This window comes from Ambystoma mexicanum, chromosome 6q, assembly GCF_040938575.1.
Source record: "Ambystoma mexicanum isolate Mex_15411 chromosome 6q, UKY_AmexF1_1, whole genome shotgun sequence".
NCBI classification, from domain to species: Eukaryota; Metazoa; Chordata; class Amphibia; order Caudata; family Ambystomatidae; genus Ambystoma; species Ambystoma mexicanum.
The window spans coordinates 695996194-696019834 of record NC_090937.1 but is presented as its reverse complement, the minus strand read 5'-3'; the positions used below and the strand labels follow the sequence as shown (position 1 = coordinate 696019834).

General features: G+C 43.7%; 1 protein-coding gene across 5 annotated transcripts in view; it reads left to right on the top strand.

The window, feature by feature from the left end:
• Window positions 1-23641, top strand: part of ELMOD2 (ELMO domain containing 2) — a 965152-nt gene that overhangs the window by 506109 nt on the left and 435402 nt on the right. For all 5 annotated transcript variants that reach the window (XM_069631199.1, XM_069631197.1, XM_069631200.1 and 2 more), the window contains one exon: window positions 6915-7009. In XM_069631199.1, coding sequence (XP_069487300.1) covers window positions 6915-7009 — 95 coding nt within the window. The remainder of the gene's footprint in view (window positions 1-6914; window positions 7010-23641) is intronic.

Here is a 23641-nt window from a genome sequence, read left to right as displayed (position 1 = left end):
CTATCGTTGGGCATGTCAAGAACATGTGCATCATGTCCGCGCTCTCTTGGGTACATCTAGGGCAGGTCTGGACAGTGTTCCTACATATGCTTGACATCCTGTGCGTGGTTAGGTATGCCCTATTCATCACATACATTTGGGTTTGTTTAAATCTGTAATTCCTAGAGACTTTCTTAGTGTACAACAGCACTCTCCGCCATTTAGTGTCTGCAAAGGCCCTCCCCACGTCCCGTTCCCACTTCTTGCACACCGCCAGATCCTCTGTGCCCATCCCTTCCAGTAGTAGGTCATAAATCCTGGTGACCACATGTGCCCCTTCCGCCACATCATACAGTGTGTCCAGGACGACGTTGGATTACCTCCCATCCTTTATACCTGGCCATCTTTTTCCCATCCTGCCCACCATAGTCTGGTGCATCAAAAACTGCCCCTTGCAAATTCCATAATCGCTTACTAGGGCTGAAAATTCTAACCTCTTGTCTCCCCAAAGAGGTCGCCGACCATGGCTATCCCTTTGCTCTCCCAATACTTCCTTAGCTGCCCTGTCATGTCTTGTGATCTTATGATTCCTGCTATGGGAATGTGCCTGGAGTGTGGGTCAGTGGTCCCCAAAATTCCACAGGATCTCTTCCAGAGGTCCCTGCTGAACTTCAGTAACCCTAAGGGTCTTGATAGTCTCAGATCTCCAACCAACAACATCTCTTTCAAGTAGTGGAGTTTCAACAATGGTTTCAGTATCTGGGTGTCCAGGGTAACCTCGTCTCCTAGCCAGTTTGCTACAAACTGCAGCTGCCCTGCCAGGTAGCATAGTTCGATGTTGGGTACTCTCATCCCGTCATTGGTGTAGTCCCTCTGTAGCATGCTTAGGGCAATTCTAGTCCTTCCTTTCCCCCACAGGAATTCCCGCATTAGCCCACCCAATTGCCTAAAGAATCGGCTAGGTATGCTGTATGGTACATTAATGAAATGCTACAGGAGGGTCAGGAGTGCCACCATCTTTAACAATTCTACCCTGCCCGGTACCCCGAGGGGCAGTTCCTTCCCGAATCTCATGGAGCTCTACACCCCCTCTAAAGCCTTCAGCGTGTTGTCTGTGTGTGGAAGCTGGGTCGTGCCACACGTTTAACCCAAGGTATCTGAAGGTTTCCTCTGTCCATCTCAGCCACAAGTTCGGTAATTGTTCTCTGGCTTGGCCCCTCAGTCCTCCCCTATTCATACCGATACCAGAGAGCCTAGCAAACTGGTCCACTATGTCCAGCATGTGTGGTAAGGTGTCCTCAGGCTGGTTGACGTATAGTAATATGTCATCCGCGTACTCGGACACCGTGTACACTAGCCCTTCTAGTGCACTACCCCATCTCTTTATTCCCGCTTCTGCATACTCTATTCTAAGGAAGGCTGCCAGCTGCTCCAATGATGCATTTATAGCACCAGTGACAGTGGGCAACCCTGTTTGGTGCCTTTTCGTACCTCACATGCTCCGGAAATCTGTTTCCCCGTTCTCGCTCTAGGTCTAGGCGCCGTGTTTCACCCACCCCATGAAACTGGTGCAAATCCCAAACCGCTCCTGTGTCCCTAGAAGCCAGTCCCACCTCACTGAGTCGAAGGCCTTAACTGCATCTTGCAAGGCCACTGCGTAGTCTCCATTTAGGTGGTTTGTGCTGTCTATTACGTGGTGGAGTCTACCTAAGTTCCATGAGTTGCAGCGGCCCGGGGCGTACACTGTTTGATGTGTATGAATTAAACTTCCTATCACTCTTCTGAGTCTATTTGCTAATACCGCCGCTAGGATTATACTTTCTTGGTTCATCATAGAGAGTGGTCTATAAGATCTGCAATCTTGCCGGGGCTACCACAGTTTCAGTATGGGCACAATCATGGATTCCCTAAGGCTACTGGGCAATATTCCTGCCTCGTATGCATCTGTGAAGACTTCCAAGAGCTTAGGCCCCAGTACATCTGTGTATGGCTTATAGAATTCCCCAGGGAGATCATCCAATCTGGTGTTTTAGCATTTGGGAGTTCAGCTATCACAGCTCTGATCTCCTCCAGCATGAGAGGTGCGTCGAGCATGGCCTCCTACTTACCCTCCAGCCGTGGCAGATCTATTTGGTCTAGGGTTTCCTTGATTTCTGTGTCTTTCCCATTAGCAACTCTTGAATATAAGGATTCATGGAATCTGGATAATCTACTATTTATCTCCCCTTGTGTCCTGACTGCCCTCCCCTGTTCATCTATGAAACTAGTGATCATATCCCTAGGTTCCTCTCTGCATATCCAGGCTAGCAACCTCCCCGGTTTGTCTCCTTCCACGTGTATCCTCTGGGTACACTTCGCTTAGTCTAGTTTCCCCCAGCCTCTCCCATTCAGCTATGCATTTTTGGCACAATTCCAGCAATCTCGCCTTCCCCGCGTTCCCTTCTGCAATCGTACTTTCCTCCTCATTTTCTATATCCTCCAGGGATTTCTGTAGGTCTGTCCTCAGGCCCCCCATTTTTCCTTTCGCTGCACCCCTCATGACTACCTTGAAGGCTTCATGTAGCGTCCCTGTTTCCGCCACCCTGACCGTGTTGGTACTCTTCTATCTTCTCTCTAAGGTGGTGTTGAAAAGTGTTGTCAAGTAGGTCCTCATCCCTTAATCTCCAAGTGGGCATCAGCGCTCTCTTTGCAGTCATCTGCCAGTTCACCATTAAGGGGGCATGGTCCGATAGCACCCTAGTCTTGTATGCTGTGTCTCTGAACGCTCTCAGGTTTTCGACCCCCGTGAAGATGTAATCTATTTGAGTATGCGTGACGTGGGGGGGCGAGAAGTGAGAGTATCCTTGCGCCGCTCTGTGCTCTTCTCTCCAGACATCCACTAGTTGTAGGTTTTTAAGTATGGCCCCAGTGTCTTGTTCGGTGGCGCAGGTTTCCTATGCTTCTCTTCTGACCTGTCCAGTTAAGGGTTCAGTGTGCAGTTAGTCGCCTCCCCACACCCACGTTGCCCCTCCATATGTGGCCAGCTTCGGGTATAGTGATTTGAAGAACTCTGTTGCGTCATGGTTTGGGGCATATGTATCTATGAAGCATACTTCCCGGTTTTCTAGCAAGCCATGCACCACCACCATCCTGCCATCCTCATCCTTTTTGAATTCCAGCAACTGGAAGGGGACTGAGGGGGTGATCCACACCAACACCCCTCTAGCGTACACTGAGAACGTTGAACCATAAGGCTTCCCTCCCAATTTTCTAGCTATATAGGCCTGCTTATCTGCTGTGATGTGCGTTTCTTGCAGTAGCGCTATTTGTATTCTCTTCTTTTTCAGATATGTATACTCTTATTTTGTATTTATTTGTATTTATTAAGTTTATATAGCGCTTTATCTTCTTAATGTAGTTGATTAGTCCCCTGACATTCCAGGCAACTATTTCCAGGCCATTAGCTCCCATCTTGAGTGATCACACTCCGGCAATCGTGCATCTCCTCACTGTCCATATGTCCATCACATTCTTTAACATTATGCATGTCAGTTTGGTCCACTAGTAAACCTTATTGTCCCTTCTAGCCAATATTTTGTCCAGGTCGACTCCCCCCCACCCCCACAAACTCAAAATAAATACAACTAACAATAACCTACCATAAACTTTGGATAACTTGCCAAGCCGCATACTGCATGCTCTGGCGCAGACGCTTCTCCCGCCCCCTCCTTCCCTCGCCACTGCCGGGTGGTGTGCAGCAGCTCGATGCCTTCTAATGGGCATCTGGTTCCTAAATGAGGTAGTCCGGTAGCTAGCCATAGAGGCAGAATTCTGGGCCCTGTGGTCTCAGTCCGGTTTTTCCAATGTAGGGCTCCCGCCTTTAGTGTTTCAGCCTTCGTCCATTGTGTCTGTCCATGACTCTCATAGGTAACGCCTGAGTCGTGTTTGCTGTGCCATGGCGGTTACACTTCAGGATCCTTAATTGTTCCTGCCTGGCAATTGTGTAAATCCGTTTTCATCCATCCAAGAGTGTGCCTCTTGTTTTTTTTCCGAAGTGTGATCTGCCATTATGCAGGACTCTAAGCTTCGCCTAATATATCAACATGTATCTTAGGATGGCCCTCCGTAGTCTTTCTGAACATTTCTCTTTGTTTTGCATTTGGGCTGTGTAGTCAGGGTAGATTGCCAGTTTGGAAGAATTTCGTGTGATCTGGCCTTCCTTTCTCGAGAAAGCCAAGATCCTCAGTATTTTCGCTATCGCGGGCCTCTGGGGTGCTCTGGGCAGCAGTCTCCTGGCCAGGGATCTGTGTGCCCTTTCAACCGTGAATCCCTGTGTCAGCGAGCCCAGCCCTATCTCATGCAGCAAGAGGTTCTCAACATAGCTCATAGGGTCTTTGCCCTCTTCCCACTCTGGGAGGCCTAATATTCTAATGGTGTTCCGCCGGGTTCTCCCTTCAGCGTCCTCCACAGGATGTTATAGCGTCCGTATTCCGTCCAGTACATCCGCCATATGGGTGAATGCGCTGGCCATGTTAGCGTTGTTCTCCTGTACTCTTCACTCTGCCGTGCCCATTCGGTCAGCCAACTCGCGTACATCCTGGCACAGCAGCCCCACATCCACGATTACTGCATCTATCTTGTGTTCCAGTGCTATTTTCAGCACCGCTATCGCCGCCAGGATCCTCATGCCGCTGCAGCTAGCCTCTGATGAGGCTGTCTCATTGTCTTCTTTACGGGCATATGCGTCCATCTTCATCTGCTTGCCTTTACTCTTGCGTGCCTTGTCCGACAGTAGGATCGCCAACCCTGGGGCCTGTGTATGTGGTATGATATGGGTATGGTATGGGTGTCCCGTATGTCAGTTCTGCTGCGGTTGAATCTCCTATTCGTGGGAGTCAGGTGTGTGTCGTTATAGGAGGCAGGGTGATCGGCTCCCACGTTGCCTTACCCCATGCAGTTACTCGCAGAGGGCGGCATCACTGCTTCAGTGCTTCCCTCACTGGGGGCACACTGGGTAGTCTCGTTGCGGCCTCTGCCTGCGTCCGTGCTTCTGGGCCGATCGATACTCCAGCACCTCAATCTTGTTACGCTTCACTCTCGGCTGGTTCTCACCTCCCTTATCTGCTCCGCCCCCGCAGATGAACCTCTCGTTCGATACTGCGCATCCTCTGCACCTCCTATCTGGTTCGGCCGCGTCTCATAGGGGCCTGGATCTCATGCGTTGCAGGTGGCGCCAGCCCCCATTTTGGGCTCAATGCGCTACCAGTGTTCTGAGGGTTCTAACTCTGTTTCTTTCGTCCTTCCTCTGATGAGACTACCAGGGGTTGTTCTACGATCACTGCCAGACCCTTTTTTCTGCGTTACTTGTGCAAAATCGGACGTCCTTAAGTATCATCTGTAAGAAACCAGCGGGAGCTCATTTTCCCTGCTACCTCACTCAATGGCAGCTAGCCACGCCCATTCTCTACATTATATTTATTGGAACTTTCATCAGGATTATAAGTTGTATTATTTTGCCATAATGTTGATCAGATCAGTCACTTCTGTGTTACAGCTTTTAGAACAATCAGTTCCTGTGCATATATGCAGATGACAATTATATAGGAGAAAAATGTATAACTACATCTACTCTTTTAACAACATTGTTTATATCCTATAGCAGGTGATTGATCATTACCGTCTCTGGGATTTGGACAATTTTTGGACAAGCATAATAGCAGTATGAAGACTATATTTGAAAAAGAAGCTAACAAGCTTAGTCATAAATTACAGGCTAGAGGCTATCCCCTAAGAACTTGGAGGAAAGCTGTGACACAAGCTTTCAGTAATAACAGGGAAGCTCTACTTGAAACCAGACAGAGAAAACAAGATCCTGACAGATTGGTCCGTGTAATAAGCACTTTCACGAATTTGTCATATAAGATAAAAAATGTCATAAGCAAACTTTAGAGAATTTTTGAGAAATCGAACATGGGAATGGGCACATCCAACCGTTGCATATAAAAGAAGGGATAACATCAGAGATTTGGTTATAGAGAATGATATTAAACTAAAAATACTATCTCAACAGAGTACCACTGAAATATGGGGCCTTAATACCCTTAACAGGCCACCACTCACGTGGCAAATGTGGGGTTTGTCACCTAACGAGCAAGTTCACTAAGAAATTGGAATTGGAATCACGAAAAAATATGATTCAACCAATGTGATTTTATATGATAACATGTGCATGTATCTTCCACTTTAGGATTGGGTCCAAAGCATGGAGCGGAGTGCATTGTTTGAGAAAGAGAACACTTTAGGGAACTCAAGTCCCCTGCACACAAAGAGGAAGAAGTTTTATTATCTGTGATTATGAATCCCCCAAACATTGTTGTATATGCATTTTTCAACTGGATTCACCATTTGCTTTTCTTGTATACGCATTGCCTGATCTATACCCATAGCGATGCAGAACTAACAGAAAAACCTTTGAATAAAACAGTGTACCTAGGTGACTTGCGAAGGCTGGAGGAATGTTGAAAATAAGACATACACTGTACTTCCCCCCAGGTTCTATGGCACTTGCTGTACACCCTGTAAATTAAAACTGTAAAATGTTTTACTCATCTTTTATCCTGTTGTCCCAGCTTGGATGTTTGCATTATTCAAGGAAGGACACATTTTGTTTACCGCAATGTTCACAGTTGTATAGTATTGTAGAAAAAGTAACTTGTTCTTTCTCTGAACTAGTATTTCTTTCTGAAATGTTTTCAGATGTCTGCTGGTACCATACAGACAGAGCTTCTGCAGCAAATATTGCTTTCAATAGGCTTTCAGAAATAACCTGTTGAGCCTTCTTTACTTCCAAGGGTGTTTGTCGCCCGCAGTGAAGGATTGCATAAAGCAAGCAGGGGAGAAATTGTAAATGAAAACATTTTTCTTTCTAATTTTCTGTTGCTTCTACCTATTTTTAGAGTCTCCGTTCTGCAGTACACTGTGAAAATGACGTGGACAAATCGGTAGCAGATGTAATGAAAGAAAAAAAGATTAACGAGCATAAAGATGTAAGGTGCGTTGATCAGAGAAGATACATTGTTCGTTCCATAAATTCAGGTATCTGATTTAAGAGTTCATGTGGTGTCACCTGGTAAGCCTTAATGACATAAGAAAGACTATAACATTCCCTAGCTCCATCTTGGATTCCTTTTCCCCTCTGGCTCAAAGTGGACTTCTGAACACTAAATTCTCAAGGCATGTAACTGTTGGGTACTTTATTGGTACGCATTTTGTCATTGATTTGTGTATGTATTAACATGTTGGGGAAATGATGGCGTGCATTTTGCTATAGATGCATCCATTACATTAGTACACCTACTCCATAGCCCCTTTTTTCCATACGTCTGCCCACCTTCCCCTCTAAAATATCCTTGGTTGCGAATTGTCTACTGATCTTGGTGATCAGAAAGGACTGAAGGCAGAGGCGCAGGGACAAGGGCACATGAAGGCGGGGCTAAAGCCTCACATGTGCTGGCCCTCACCTAATAAATACCACATGTTTTCTGGTGCTTCAAAAAAGTGCTGCGGTCCAGTCCCGATGGACGAAATATCCCTACAAATATGGAGGAAAGGGGACTCTGGACTAGGAGTATGTTAGTTACTATGGTGAGTAACTTTTTCTTAAGGGCACAGCACATGACAGCCTGAGCATCTTGTAAACCCTCCCTCGCCAACCTGCTTTAGTCCACCAGAATATCAGTAATTAAGTTGGTAAACCTCATCTCCACTTGCCCTACTTTATTGGGAGGAACGAGAAACCTAAATGTTAATGTAGCTGTGTATAATGTTTGATGCCTCAGCAAAATTCATTTGACCTTTTTTTCAATTCATAGAAATAAAGTTCATACAAAACACCACACAGAGTACATCAGTTAAACGTTTCTACTTTCTCTGCATTAAAGTTAACCTTTACAATATTCTCTTCCATTCATTACTCCCTTCCAGCTGATCCCATGTCAGGTTATGTATGCTCCTGCATAAAGTGATACAAGGCTGCACTTGCAGGAATACCTATGGGAGTAATGATTCCCACTTTGACCAATATTAGGTGATGTGGGCTCTTATTCTGCGAAGAAACCAGGATGGCATCATACAGTCTTTTGGGAGATCCTCTTATCTGTGTTCTTTTTTTCTTAATCTTTTTGACTCATAGTCACTTTGAAAAGTAGAGACCTGTGAAGGGGTTGATATTATCTTCTCCTTTTGGCTATGGGTGCTGCACATCTTATTTCACTTGCTAGGGGGGCATTCTGCCACCCCTATACAGTCTATAGTCTATCTGACCTGATCATCCTAAATCTTTGGAGGGTGATTGGGGTGATTGGGAGGGTTCCTGTCCACATCTCTCTGGTTAGAGGGTGTATCATATGTGACGCTGCCTCTCCCTGGCAGGAGCACTCCGTATGGGTTTGTGCAGACACTCCCTTACTCACATCAGGAGGGGCACCCACACCACTTTAAGACCCCACCTTTATCCAGATCTCTCCCTCTGGGACCAAAAAGTATACAACGATCTGGAGGGATAATATTTATGACCTCCTCCAGTTGTATGCTGTTTCCCAGGGCGAGCAGCCCTCACTGACCTGCCACCTAGTGTAGTCAGGACTTCACTGCAGTTCTCTTACAGAGGCTATGTGGAGCTGAGGCCAACTTCAGGGAGGAACTACTCACTGCAGCTTGGGAAGTTCTTGTGATGTGCTTTCTATCAGCTCTGCCTTACCTGCCTGCATTCATGATGTCATGAGAGTTCTAAGTGTAGGATGCTGTGTGAGTGAGCCGCTGCATGTTCTATGAAGGGCAGCTGAGAGATGGTGTACTGGTGGATGTCCCTTATGTCCATTGCATCAACCCCTCTGCTGGGGCCTGTCTTGTTTCTGTAACTTGCAACTACAAAAATAAAGACTAGTCTTTTGTACCTGAGGCTCCTGGCTTCCTTACCGGACTGCCAACTTTACAAAATGAGGTTACCCTAAAGGAGACAGCAACCAGATGACCCATTATTTTGCTATACACTGATTTACAATGAAAGGGACAGGGAAGCTACTTAGTAACCACAGCTAATTTAATATATGGGTTACATATGTATGATAGAAATGCCACAAGAATTTCAATGGGAATACACGTGTTGCCTCAGAGCAACAAAGTTAAAGGATAGTAGCTTCTCATGTCCAAATTGATCCTGCCTAATACACCATGCACTTGATGAGAATGACAATCTATTGGAAGAAGTTGAGTCTTTAAAATGTGAAAAATTACATTTTCCCGTTTGTTGGCAAGAATTTATTTGACCATTCAATGAATCAGGTCCTGTAGTACTCCAAAATGGATGCAGTGACACTCCAGCTTCTTGTTGACATGTGTATGATTTGAGCCAGACCCTAGACAACGTTACATTCTGCAAATTCCTTTATCCTTCAGAGCTAAAGCTCCTTTTCACATCAGGCTTTCCACAGGTCATCGGTGTCAAGTGAAAACACGGCACTTCATAAGAAAGCTGAAGTCTCTCCTTTAAGCTTTGGCTTATGCCAAAGTGGATCATTGACTCTTCAGTGGGCTGTGTGTTACCACCCCTGCCACCCTTGCATGCCTATTTTGCAATAGGGGAAGGTTGTCTTTTCTGCCCCACTGGTGGTCTCAAATTACCAGAGTCTCTTGGGTAGCCAGCCATTTGCAAATGTTATGTATTATGGATTCCCCACCAAAATTCTAGTTCCAATGGTAGCCCTGTTCAAATAAAGGTTAATTGATTTCCCTTATAAAGATAACTGATTTAGAAGATGCTGTACATTTTCCAGTGAACATTCGAAAGGCATCTTACCCCATTAAGGATACCCTGACTCAGAGGCTCATTTATGGATATAAATCTGCCAAGCGCTTTCCCTCCAAAGAAGACTTAAATCATTCACGAGACAGCCCATGGGGGTCATTACTAGTTCCCCGGTCTCGAAAAAATGCTGGTAATATTGCTGGTAGTTCCGGCACCAGCATTTCTTCCTGACCTGGGAAACACAAGTTCGCTGGTGGGGGCACCGACTTAACACCAGGCCTGACCTGCCAGTAAATCAGGCCCCCAGCGGCAAATAAATGCCGGAATTAATTGCACCAGTACTACTGGTGCCGGTAATTCGGCAATCCCCTCCATGGAGTCCTGTCAGACTCCGTGGAATGGGGATTTACCACCCTTTCTGCCATTTATAATAACGGGATATCAGGTGGTGGAAAGAGTAGGGGCCCTTTGCCAGTATCCCGCTGGGATTTTGCTTAATTTGATTTCCCCTAGACACACAAGCACCACTGTGGAAAGGGAAAAAGGGCTTTCTTTTGAACTTCCTCTCCTTTTATCCATGGGGGCTATCTTGGAATGGGTTTGGGTTGCTTTCATTCAAGGATTTACCTGCAAACATCTTTTCATGAACGAAACTCCCTTTTTGAAAGCACCATTTAGCACTCGGACATTTTTCTGTGTTGGTGATGCTGATCATCTCAAGTAATGGTGCTGCAGCCCTTAGTAATGGCCCTCTCTTTGCTTAAGTTATTTTCTGGCTAGCAAGCAATTACACTTGGTATGACCCTGCAGAGGATCTTCTCTCCTAAATTGGTGGTCATTGATGAACTTTTGAATTCCCTTCCAACATGGGCCTTTAGTAACGATTTGAAACATTTTGTTTTACATTTCTAATATGAGAGAGCAACAATATCTTTATCTTGAGGTAGGTAATTCTGCCACTGTTTTCAAGTGTTTAATGAAATCTTGGGGCTTATCATAGATAATTAGTCTTCCCTTTAGTTGTGTGCTAATTTGCTAAACCCTCTGGAGCTGTGATCAGCCATCTGTGAAGAGGATGCTTTTCCAAAGATGGCTATAACTTGTTTTACTGTTAATAGCAGCTGCTGAACTAACCGCCTCTCAGATTTGGTTTGTCATGCTCCATGTTGATCACTGAGTACCAGAATTACCACAGCCTGGTCTGGTTATATTGGGTCAATTGGGTCAAAGGCCATTGGGTCAATACATGAACAACTTGAAACAATGCCACCACATATGTAGTTGAGTACCCCTCTCCATACCACATTACCAGCAGTTGGTTAAAGTCTGCAGGGAGTCTCACTAATGTAAATATCATTGATACATAAGCTTATAAGGTTGTTTCATAGAGAGAGAGAGAGACACACATTTTTGGTATGCCTGACCTACGCTCTTCCCATGGTTTTAGATCTATGGGTTACCCTAGTTTTAGTTCTAAAGCACCATATATTTCCTTTGCTGAATTACATGGGTATTATAAATGTTAGAGATAAGGCCAATCATGTTTTGATGCATCTTAAAAAGATACTGAAACACTGTCAATGGACTGGTGGCTTCTTTCCTCATTTCAGGATGCACCAACCAATGCATGATTTGGAATTAACATTATATTTCCATGCTCTAATCAAAATCTCATTTTGCTTTCCTCAAGTGACTTTATATTACTAGTCACAAACCTATCACTCATCGGCGTACATTCACTTTCTCTCCAGCGTTGAAATTGAATGGTACTAGTAGCAGGTGAGAAGTTGGGATTAAAATTAATTTTTGTTGGGCAGAGGGAAATTATGTTAATTTATGTCTTATAGCTCTTTGCTCCCAACTAGTAAGTAAAATGTTTGTAAGCCCTGAGGAGAAAGGGCTGGGAGCTGCTGTTTTGCTGTGGCGAGTGGTGAAATACATGGAAGATTTGCAAAAACATTCCGAGGTGCGTGTGCCTTTAAGAGAACTGCTGGTCAACTGGTCAGCTGACTACTTAAGGCCACCTTGTTCGCCCTTGCGGCGTAAGCCCTGAGGAGAAAGGGCTGGGAACTGCTATTTTGCTGTTTGGCGAGTGGGCGACCTGTGCACCTGCAGGTTACTAATCGGAGAGCCGACGTCTGGTGCATGCAGACAGCGTGAGCGGGAGCTCACGGCAATTACTCCATTAAGAACGCAAGCCCAACACAAACGCAACGGTTTGGTGGAAGCCTCGGAAGTGGGATATTGCTCACGTCAGACACAAGTGAGTTGTTACTATTCTTGTGTGTCTGAGTCGGAAGATCCGATTAGGGATGTGTCATCTTCCCTAGTGAAAACATCAGTTCCCGTAACATTAGATGAGGCTTCATCGCCTCCCCCCAACCCCCCCCTGCTGAAGTCCACAATTGCTCGTGGATTTATCAACATAAGCAACATAAACAACTCGGTGGCTTCTTGTGGTCGGCATCCTGTAGTTACTGTACAGCTACATCAGGATTCTAGTATACCATCAAGCCCTGTGCCGAATGACTCTGTGGTTAGTCCACATAAGTGCCGAGTGGTGGGGAGCAACAGCAAGTCCTGTGTCTGTGTGCGGTGCGTGAGCAGTATTACTAATGAATCGAGGCAGCGGCACCCACGGTCTCTGCGTGTACTGGCATGGCGTTCAAATAAATCGATGGAGACCGATATCTGTGAAAGTGATGCGTGGGTAGGCACGGCAATAGACATGCTAAAGTCTGCCTCAGTAGGAACTACGCAGCACTCACAGTTTAATCAGGAGCGAACCAAATGTGTAGACAATTTTGGCCCGGCTACTGATTCGTCTCAACTCATTCTTCAAAATCAACCAATCTCTCAAATATTACCAGAAAAGATGCTGATGCAGAACTCTGAAGCGTGGATCGACAACACTGGAGGTAACCAAATTAATTTGGATATTACTTCATGTTCATTGGTCGATGTACCAATAAACGATGACGTCTTTTGTGCTTCATCCGCCAAGCTGGTCGATGTAGCAGCCGAGCTGTGCCTGTTTATCCCAACAGTAGGTGAACAGGGCTGTAGCAAGGTAATGGGGCGTGGGATGGAAGGCTGCATTAGTACGGATAGGCGAAATTCACTAGAGGTAGTGAACAAAGTGCTACAAAACCTGGTACAGATTAATAAAGAACGTACCTCTAAACATGTTGAAGACGCAGCTCAAGAAAAAGCAAACTTAAAGAGAAATAACCAACTGTTAGATACAAATGAATACATCTGGGAGAGTGTGGCATAAAAATGGAGAAGATTGGGAGATGTCAATCACAAAAGTAATCTGGCACAAGACTTTCCCTGTATACTACCCACTTCCCAAAAAAGACTGTCTGAGAAAATATGAGTAGATGGAGAAGAAGGCCTTAGGTTGAGGAGAAGGCTGCAAACACAGGACGACAACGTTTCAAACTCTGTTGATAGTTTTATTTCCCAAGAATAGGAGAGTTAAGGCTGACACAGTAAAGAGCAACCATTTGATGAGGGACCAGCGGTCAATCACGAAAGCACGTGAGGTGGTTGGTGAGCACGTCCTACTAAGCGATTTGCAATCTGTTCTAATTTCTTCTGTGGCATTATCACTCACACCTTTCATAAAGCTATATGAACAAATTAATGAAAACTCAAAGGACCAAACGACACAAGTAGCAATAATGAATTCCAAATTGTTGCAACTCGAGGAACTACTTGGTTGGTCCAACAAAAGACAAGAAGAGGCGATCAAAAGGATTGAGGCAATCCTCATTCTTCTGAGCGAACAAAGGCGCAATGACAGTATGGATAAAAAATTGTTGGCAGAGGTAGCAAAAGAAGCCTTATCACTATTCAAATATGAAAAGCCAGTAAGAGGAAAGAGTTTGCAATTACATCAAGTCTCGGTCAATTCTGTACTACCGAACGATCCAGTGTTTGGCCCCAATGCAAAGAACATTACCCCTCTAAATAACAAAGATCTCGAGGTACCCATAGATAAAAACAAATGTAGCCACTGCCTGTGTTGCACCAATCAGTCAACCAGGTAAGAAGGCACAGAAGCGATGCATTGTCCCAACCGAACTGAGTCCTGTATGTCTCACCGATTTGAGAAGTACAAATGATGAATCCCTGTTAACCCTTAACAATGTTGAATTTGCATCTGAAGTCTCACCTTCTTGCAGCGCGGTTGAGGTTTCTTTCAATACGGCTTTTGAACAAGCGAGATGCCAAGAATATCTAGCATATCTGGATGTACAAACAGCGACGTCCTCAAGCAGACCAGATCGAGGAGTCGACAAAAGTGGCGATGAGCCACAATCCACAGACTCCTTGAGTAAGACAGCTGGTGTTTTCGCAATCTTCAATGGTGGTTCTCAAATCCCAAAGAAAGTAGCAAAATCTAAACAAACAGCCACAAACTTATTGAAGAAATCAAAAAATCTGCCAGGACGTAGAAATTCCAATGTAACTGGCTCGACAAAAATCTTGAGGAATATTAAAGTTGTCCATATATTGGCAAAATGATTTTAAATTGCCGTCCAATATTGCAAAATGATACAATTAAAACAAAACAAAAGGCCTCTATGGCGGCCCCAGATAGTCAGGTGGTACAGATTGTCGACTCCTCACATGACATCTCAGCTGAGCTCATGAATATGTCAACCTATGATGAAGTAGAATCTGATGACCCTAATGAGTCCGACATACCTTCTGGACCAGTTAAAGTAACGGATATTAAATTGACCCCTGAGGTTTGGCACAATGGCAATTGCAACAAACCAAACGGAAGATAAGGGTTCAGGGTCATGCCGCAGAACAGGAGTGTATGGAGTTCGGGGGACGGTTGGCCACTGCAAGCAAGGTCACTATCGGAAGATCATGCACCATCATCCACAATACCAAACTCCGCCCACCAGCGAACATGATTACCTTGAGCCCAATGTTTGTCACGCTACACAAGAAAAGGGAGAAGTTATGTGAAAAAATGCACATCGATTCTCATGGTAGTTTGAGTAAAAACCAGCAATCCATAAAGTTTGTACTGGCAAAAGAAATGGGCAACCCCTGAATATCACAGGCTGCAATAAAACAAAAGCAACCACGCTTGCATGATGAAACTTCACATGCAAAGTCTCCGCGTATCAGCTATGATACATTAAATCAAATGCAACGGAGAAGGTCTAATGGAAAGCAGCCTGTATTTGAGCTTGTAATTGAGCGGGTGGATTCTAGGGACAAATTGATCTTAAACAGATACAATGTGATAAAATGATTACATCATGTCCCGGGTCTATGATTAATCGACTCAAATGACGTCAAGATAGTGGAATTCCCAGAAGAAGTACGGACTGATAAAGTAGTGCTGCATCTGGCATCAAATATAATTACATTGGCAAGCTTAGATGCATACGAAGCACTGCTATCATTGGGCTTTGATGTTTATAAACATCACAACGAATTGACGATGGTATTGGCTAATAAGACTATTATATAAGATAATTTTACCGCAATGAAGATGTGCATAGCATCACAGTTCTCATCAGCTGTCACAAATTGTGATCAAAAGCCTGAGCTCAGGCCAAGAAACATATATTCCAATACTAGACGATGAAAAGTCGACTGGAAAGCCAAAGCATGAGAATCACAAAGTCATGTTTGTTGGAGATGAATTAGATTTAAAAAATGGCCCAAAATATGCAATTCAAATAACTATACAAGGTGTCAATAATGGGGATTTCACCAACGACAGAGATAATAAAAAGCCCTCTAAGATAGACCAAAACCTGGAATGGCAATGGTTGGCAATATCTTTGAATACTAACATGCGAAAATAATGCCAGAACGAGGAAACGGCTGAAGGGTGTTTAGTCGCATCGTGGAATACAAGGGGTTTCAGTCACTTATTCACAACAAACTGGTTGGAAGGGTTACACATTGCTTGTTTACAAGAAACTTGGATCTGCCAGAGTCCAATAGTGACAGAGTTTGAACTTGGCTTTAATCCAGCAATAAAATCCGACAAAGGGCTGCAGATGGCAGGCTTAATAACACTGGTTCGTAGAACCATGCGGTATCGTATAATTAAAATCTACAACCCATTCACCGTTTATCCAAGTAACTATGGTTGGTAAACTTAATGCACCGAGTACCTTTTTGGATCGGTTAACGTTAGTGAACGTGTACTGGAACCATGATAGAGCCGGCAAACACTTATTCGTAGACCAAATAACAACCATACTAGACAATTTGTTAGAAGTGGAGAACCGTGCAAATAGAGTAATTTGTGGAGACCTTAATATTGATTATTTCAAGAGTTTGCAATCCGATAAAACGAAGTTAGCAAAATAATAGCTCGACGAAATGGATGCAAGAAAATTACAAATGTTGAATGGATGCACTCAGGGGGCCATACCACCGGCCCCAACATGGCGTAGTGCTGAACACAAACCTCAATCATTGATTATTTGTTTGTCTCTGAGGCGCTTCATCCGAGAATGAAATCCATGAAAGTACTTCAAACGAAATATAGTGACGATGACATGTTAAAAGCAGAGCTATTAATACCACAGAGTAAGTCGAGCATAATTTGGCCCCACAAGGTTTTGGTACAAGCCAACAGAGTTCGCCTCAGGTTGGAAGCAACAGAAGTGTCTGATCTCTCTACACAGCTTGGTTCGAGTACCTCATCAGTAGAATATGAAGATCTGTTATTCAAATTTAAGACTAAAAACATAGGCTTAAGACACCCGAACTTTGATCACACACATCGTTTTAATGTGGAAATACTAAAACGAAAGCATCAGATGAGAGGAGAGGTTTGCCAAAATCCGACTTTTGACAAACAAGTAAGAAAGCTGAAAAATCGTGCAACTAAACAGAAGTACAAAAACTGGTTGAAATCACAGAAACATCAAATGCTGCAAAATGACGCTAAAAAAATGTTGGAGAGTCTAAGAAACAAAAATACTAGTGACTTCTGGCGCCTCATTAATAACACACAAGCGCCTCAAAGAGCTCTACAAACCAGCCTGTTGTCAGAGGCGGAGTGGATCTCACACTTTAAGGAGCTATATAAGACAATAATGCGACCAATTTACCATCAGATGGAAGTAACATGAGTTGGGCTTCATCCTTCTCAAAAGAAGATATTGAGAGTGTAATCAGAAAGGCTAAAAACTCCAGGGCACCAGGCCCGGACGGTCTAACTAATTTCACGATTAAACACCCAGAAATCTGGGCTGAGGTCTGTTTGGCATTATTTGAAAGAATAAAGTCTCAACATCAAACACCGAAGTCTTGGAAAACTGAAGTGATGGTGCCTATTTTCAAAAAAGGAAATGGAGCGTGCCCAAAAAATTATCGCCCTGTAGCGTTATTAGATGTAATGGGAAAAATATATGCGACCCTCTTACAACACAAACTGGTCGATTGGGCTACAAAAGCAAATCGTATGGCTACGCGACAAGCGGGCTTTGTTAAAAATGTGGGTTGTTCATTAAATCTGTTTCTCCAAAACCTAATCAAAATGGAGGCTCTGAGAACACATACGCAAGTCTGTCTGGCATTCATTGACCTTTCTTATGCTTTTGACACCATCGACTGCGAGATATGGGGAAAGCTACAAGCATGGGGTTGCCCGGCTGATTTGATGGCTGCAATTCGAGAGCTGCACACTGAAACATCCATCAGAATTCGGCTAGATGAGACTGGCATTTTGTCCGCTGAGATTAAAACATTTAAGGGAGTGAAACAAGGCTGCCCCTTAGCCGCAGCAATTTTCAGTCTTTTCATATCAGACATTGGAGCCAGTATAGACGCTGTAAAATTGTTTCCACCCAAGCTACATAAAACACATCTCGGTTGGCTTTTATACGCTGATGATTTGATCTTGTTGGACGTAAAGCCAATTGGTCTCCAGAGAAAGCTCAGTGCAGTCCAGGAATATGTAAATTGTAATCATTTGAAGATCAACACAAAAAAATGTGAGATTCCTTTGCTTAAAAACTTGAAAACTGCAAATACAAATAATTGTTTAATAAATTCCTGGTACTTGATGCATGAACCATTGAGCACTTGGGAATGACGATAAACGCCAGTATAAATGACGGCCCTTGGATCTTAGAAATCAAGAGTAAATGCAAACAGCTTGCAAGTCAAGCATGTGTGTTGAACAGAAAGTTCGGCAAATTCTCCTCAAAACCGGCATTATCTTTTTACCAACAGAAAGTAATCCCGGTTTTAACTTATGGAGCAGAAAATGTGCTAGGATGCTCACATGACTTGTGGTCTACTCTTGAAAACATCTTCTGTTCGAGGGTCTTGGGTCTTCCAAAGGTGCACGTCAGCGGCCTGCATGAGATATTAACTATCTCTGATATCAAAACATGCCAGAATCTGTTGGAAGTTACTGTCTTTATTTTTCGAAAAACAAGATTGAGAGAACAAATTCCCCAATTTGAACTTCTTCATAGTGCAACATCATATGGTAAACACATCACTTTGATGTGGATAAGATGCTGTGAAAACCTGCTGATGGAGTTCGACATCACTATAGAGCAGCTACATGGGAACCCAGATGCGGCAAAGCTTAAGATTTGGCGAGCAGATTGGGATTGAACTTTGACACAGCAAGCTGCATCAAAGATGATGGTAGACATACCACCGGAAGCAAGGGCCTTCAATAACATCCAACGGTACATTGCCCGGGTTCCTGACTTGAACGCAAGGAGACTTTTCATGCTGTTTCGCTTGAATGCCTTTAAAACCAAAGAGCGTCTTTGTGTATGGTCAGGGAATGCAGGCAAAGACATAACTTGTAGATTTTGTAAAAAAACAAAGAGACCCTGAAACATTTGTGGTGTTTTGTGGTGATCTGTGAGAACTATTTATTTGGGTCCTTGGTCAACAAAAAACCCTTCTCTGTGTGTCGACGAATGGTGGCAGAAAATGTATACTGGCATGGACATGACATTAATTCCTCTAACATTCTTGTTAGCGGAAATAGAAAGTCGGCTACAGTTGGAACCATTGTAGACCAAGAGAGACAGTATATTGAGTTGGGGTAGAGAGGGAAAGAACAAGAAGAGAGGGGAGGACTCAGTTGAAATTTGGTCAAGAGATGTGTTGTGGTGTTTCTGTTCCTTTGTTTGGTGTTACTTTAAAGGCTTTTTTGTGTAAACCAATAACATTAATTTAAAAAATAACATGTAAATCAGCCAGCTGGACACTTTTGTGCCACTGCACTAGATGCCTTGCATCCCTCCCCGATACAGGTTGGGCAGTGTGAATCCTCTCAGTTTTTGGGAGCTCTTTGGGGTCATTCAAAAGTGTATCTTAATTGTACTGTCTTATAAAAATTATGTGTATTAGGGAGGGACCAAGTTTCCCTAGGATTGCAAAAGCCAGTTGAAGACCATAGGTTTTATGTAGGCCATAAAGGACCATCACGGTATTGTCACCAACAGCATTTTAAGACCACTAAGCAAACTGTGTATGCTAGTCATTTGTATCGGTATCGCTAGAAGAGTCTTTTTTTCTACATTTTCCAATCTGATGGACTGGCTGTTCAGGGTGCATACACTCTGATGATACATTCTCAAATTTCTAGACCAACATCTATGTATTCGATTTGGCATCAATGTTCATCAGGTTGGTTGGTCTGTATTACTAACAATTGTATTTACCTTGATGTGGAGCGCAGTTGTTATAGCTAGCTTTATTAATCTTAGTCACATTCACTGTGTGATCAAAGGCATTAAATAGAGAAACTGACATGCCGGTCGGGAACCATGCAAGATTTATGTAGAAAGTACCTACAGAACAGCAGGGCCTCGTAACTCTTTCAGATATTTAATTGCTTTGTTGACCTCTTCCTCGGTAATACGGATTTCAAATCTAGAGTTCTGCTCTTCTACAGTGTTAGATGGAGTGGTTCCTCAAGTATTGCTCATAAAATTGTTTGTCTATAATGTGCAGCTTGTGCAAGAAGTCTCATCTTCCTGTTCTACTGGTCATAAGATACGTTATAACCAGTTTTACAAAAAGCAATGTTGTAATCTTTCTATCAACACTACTTTAAAAGCATTCCATTTGAATCTGAGATTAAAAAAACAAACTATCAAATATGACTGGAAAATTCTTCTACATTTTCTGTCATTACATTATTTGTATAATGCGTTTTTCAAAACAGAATCATGGGCACGCCATTTTATAAATCTGCTTTTAAGTTGACCACTTAATCCAGGTTCATAGCCTAAGTTTGTTATTGACCTAATGTCTGCGACACAGAGATCTTGATTTAAAGCATTGATGAGCAGGATTCTCAAATAGGAAAATGGACAGTGAAATAAATGTTTCCTCTCTTGAGGGTGCGTGCAGTTTACCCCATATTTTATTTATATCAGACTCCATTACTTCCTTACTTCGATCTGTAAAGCTGGGAGTCCATCACTAGGTTAAAGTCCCTGATCATTACTATATCCTCTCCAGCCAATCGTTCATCACTGCCATGAGTATTGTGAAATGGAATCTTGTTATGTGGTTGGCAAATAAATTGACCCTCCTTGCTGCATTTTGCATCAATATTTATTTTGACAGAAGCAAATATATCTTCCTTGTCAGATTTGAAATGTAGACAGGTTGTAGGTACTTGACAGTTTGAGTATCTTTGTCCATAATGAGCCAGCGCTGCACTAGGCTCCGACGTCTCTGTCTTGCGTGTGTTGCATCTGAGCCCTGTAGAAGCCTTAGAGTTTGGATTCATTAGACCTTTTCACGCACCCGATCACCCCCAAATTCGTGATTCTGAGCTATCCATATGGGCTTTGCTCCCACACTGACAGGAGCTTTTAAGATACTAGTCCAGCCCCTGGGAGTGGACCAGGTTCAGGAATTGGATTTAGACAACAGGGACAGATAGCAGAACATTGATGGTGCTTGCAGGCTAGATGAAGGGGTTAGCGATCTCTAGTGAGCATCATCTTGAGGATTAGAGAAGCATGGGCCAGGGTTGAGAAAGCCCACAGGAAGACAAGATCTCGAGAGGGACAGCCCTCAACTGGACCCACTTGGAAATTATAACCCTTGAAGTGACGCTGAGAGTTGGTGAGTTCCTGAGGCAACCTTTGACAATCATACTGATGCTGTGGCAAGGATTGTGCTTATTGGATTTGTTGTGTGCTGGCAGGCCCACATAAAGCCTATTAAATTCAACCTTGATTTTCACGAAAAAGATCTTAGACCTTCCCACAGATGGGCTGTTTAATGTCTCTACTGATGAGGAACTTTTGAAACAGAAAACCAGCACTCGGACTAAGTCTCTGGAATTACTTACAAAGCTGGCCAAAAGCCCTTTCTTTGTCTTCTCAGAGTCCATCTGAATCACGATTTATATCCTTCAAAGTGTTCATGGGCTTCCAGGAAAATCAGGCCAGGCAGGCAGGCAGGCAGATTTACTGCACCCCAGTAGCACAATCCAATTAGCAACAAGGGACCCCTCCTGTGGGCTCTTCCAGGGATCGTCTACCTTGGCTACAGACCCTAAGCCTAATAAATGATTGGCTTGCCCGCCCTTATTCCATAATTGTTTAATGGGTGGGGTTCCCTTCAACTGTAGACATGGAGGACTTTAGCAACAGACCCTTGGATCCTCTCAGTGGTAGTTTAGTCTACCCCTTCCATCCTCTTCTTCCCGCCCATTCCTCCAATTCCCTACCCGGTCTCTGGCACAGGACATTCAGAAATGACTGAATCGCTTCATGATTCCAAAATAAAACTGGACAGGCCACCATACTGAATCTGTTCCTGCTACAACGTATTCCTCCCCACAGAGATGGTCAACAGGATTGTTCCTGCTCACATCTGGTCCATCCCATGTCATGGTCAAATGCTCTGTGCAATGTATGCGCAGGTCGGGAATCTCCACGTGCCAATCTGTGAGCCTCACTGTCACTCACTACCCATCTTCCCTAACAGCAGGCCCATTTATTTTGGTGAAAATATGTTTATTGGATTTTCAAGTAAATTGGAGAAAAAAAAAAACGATCAATAAGACAGATATATATCAGGAGAGAAACATTTAATTTACAAGCTTTCCAATACACAAACAATGAAAGGGAACAGAAGAAAATAAACGTATAGAAGGAGCATGGGTCGAATTCAGCTGTCGAGAGGGATTCAATACAAGTACCTGGAATTTATCAATAGACTACAAGGCAAATCACCTTCATGAGGTCCGTCTACTGCGCTTGTGGCGTCTGCTAATTACAATAATTAATATGATTTCCATTGCTGAGGAATCTGAGGACTGTAATCATCAGAATTGATAAAGATAATAAAAGGGTCCCATATCAGCCTATATTTGGTCAAAGTATTGGAGAGGGTAGTAGTGATTTTCTCCATGGCGCAAATATACTACACTTCCGATTTTGAGCAATGGCAAGTTTGCCTCTGGTAAGCATATGGTTTGATAGAACGGAGTGAGAGGCTCCAATGGTAAAAATGTCCCATTCATCTATGTCTCCCAAAAGGACTACCAGAGGGTCTAGGGGAAGCCAAATGCCCACAATCTCTTGGATTAAAGTAATGATAGCTACCCAATAGGGTTTAAATATGGGACATTGCCACCATATGTGAGCCATGTATCCAACCTCTGAGAACCCCATCCAACACTGGGGAGAAACGAGGGTATACATTTTGTGAAATCAGTCAGGCATAAGATACTATTCATAAAGGACTTTGTAAGAGTTTGCCAATATTGTGGTTCAAATGGATGTTCACGAGGACCTCCTCCATATAGTTTCCCATGATGTGATTGAAATCGTGTGACCCAGGTCTTTCTCCCAACTACTCCTATATCCCTCCATCTCCTCGCCTGTACCTTCCGCTAAAAGTTTATATATGTTAGAAGCCATGTAAAAAGATAGGTTAAACGATAACTTCTCAAAATGCCTCAGATCCCTCCGCACCTTCCTTTTCTGTTCTCCGGGTGAGTTGCCCAGTTTCTGAGCTGCATGTAGTGAAATCTCTCTGATTCTGGTAGTGCAAATGTTGTTTTACATTGCTCAAAGGTAAGAGGTGTCCCTACGTCGTCATATAGTTGACCCAAATCACTAGGCCACCCATCCTACATCTAGCAAAGCCATCGACTGCCAAGAGTCGGTTATGGAAAACTGGTGTCATCAGTGAGGGGTGGGTGGTAAACTGGTATCTGCAAATCGCTCTATCCCAATAAGTTAGGCTAACCAGAGTGGAAGACAGTAGGCCGTGCCTCGGGGGTTTGTAAGATAACGACAACCAAGGTAGAGAAGCCAAAGGAACACTCAGAGATTCCTGTTCAAACTCTTTACAACACTTAAGTTGTGTCTGAGAAGTTAAGTATCATTGACAACTGTGCTGCCAGCAAATATTGATGCCGGTTGGGCACTGCTAGCCCTCCTGTTGTTTCAGGTTTACCAACATTTTCCTCGATAGTCTGGGAGGTTTCCCTTGCCAAATGAAGTCCCAGATTTTGGATTGTAAAGATGTAAGATTGCGAGATGGGATTTGCAGCAGGCACTTTCAGTACAAGTTCTACAATTTTGGTTGAATGCGAACCTTGGAGTCTTTATAAAGAGTATGGCAATGGGTGGCACATACCGGACTGCAAGGAATGCACTTGTATACTTAGCTGGAAGACTGGCTGGTTCATGCCTTCATTGTTCAGGATGCGTCCAGATCTCTACAGATTCTCCTGGACATATTCTTTTGTCAGGGCCTGTACAGGGACGCTGGGAAATAGTCTTTGACAGCTTCTAGGTGTTAGGGAGAATTCTCTTATAAGGCTAATTTCCCAAACGTAGTGAGTCCCCCAGCAGCTTTGCTGGATTTTTG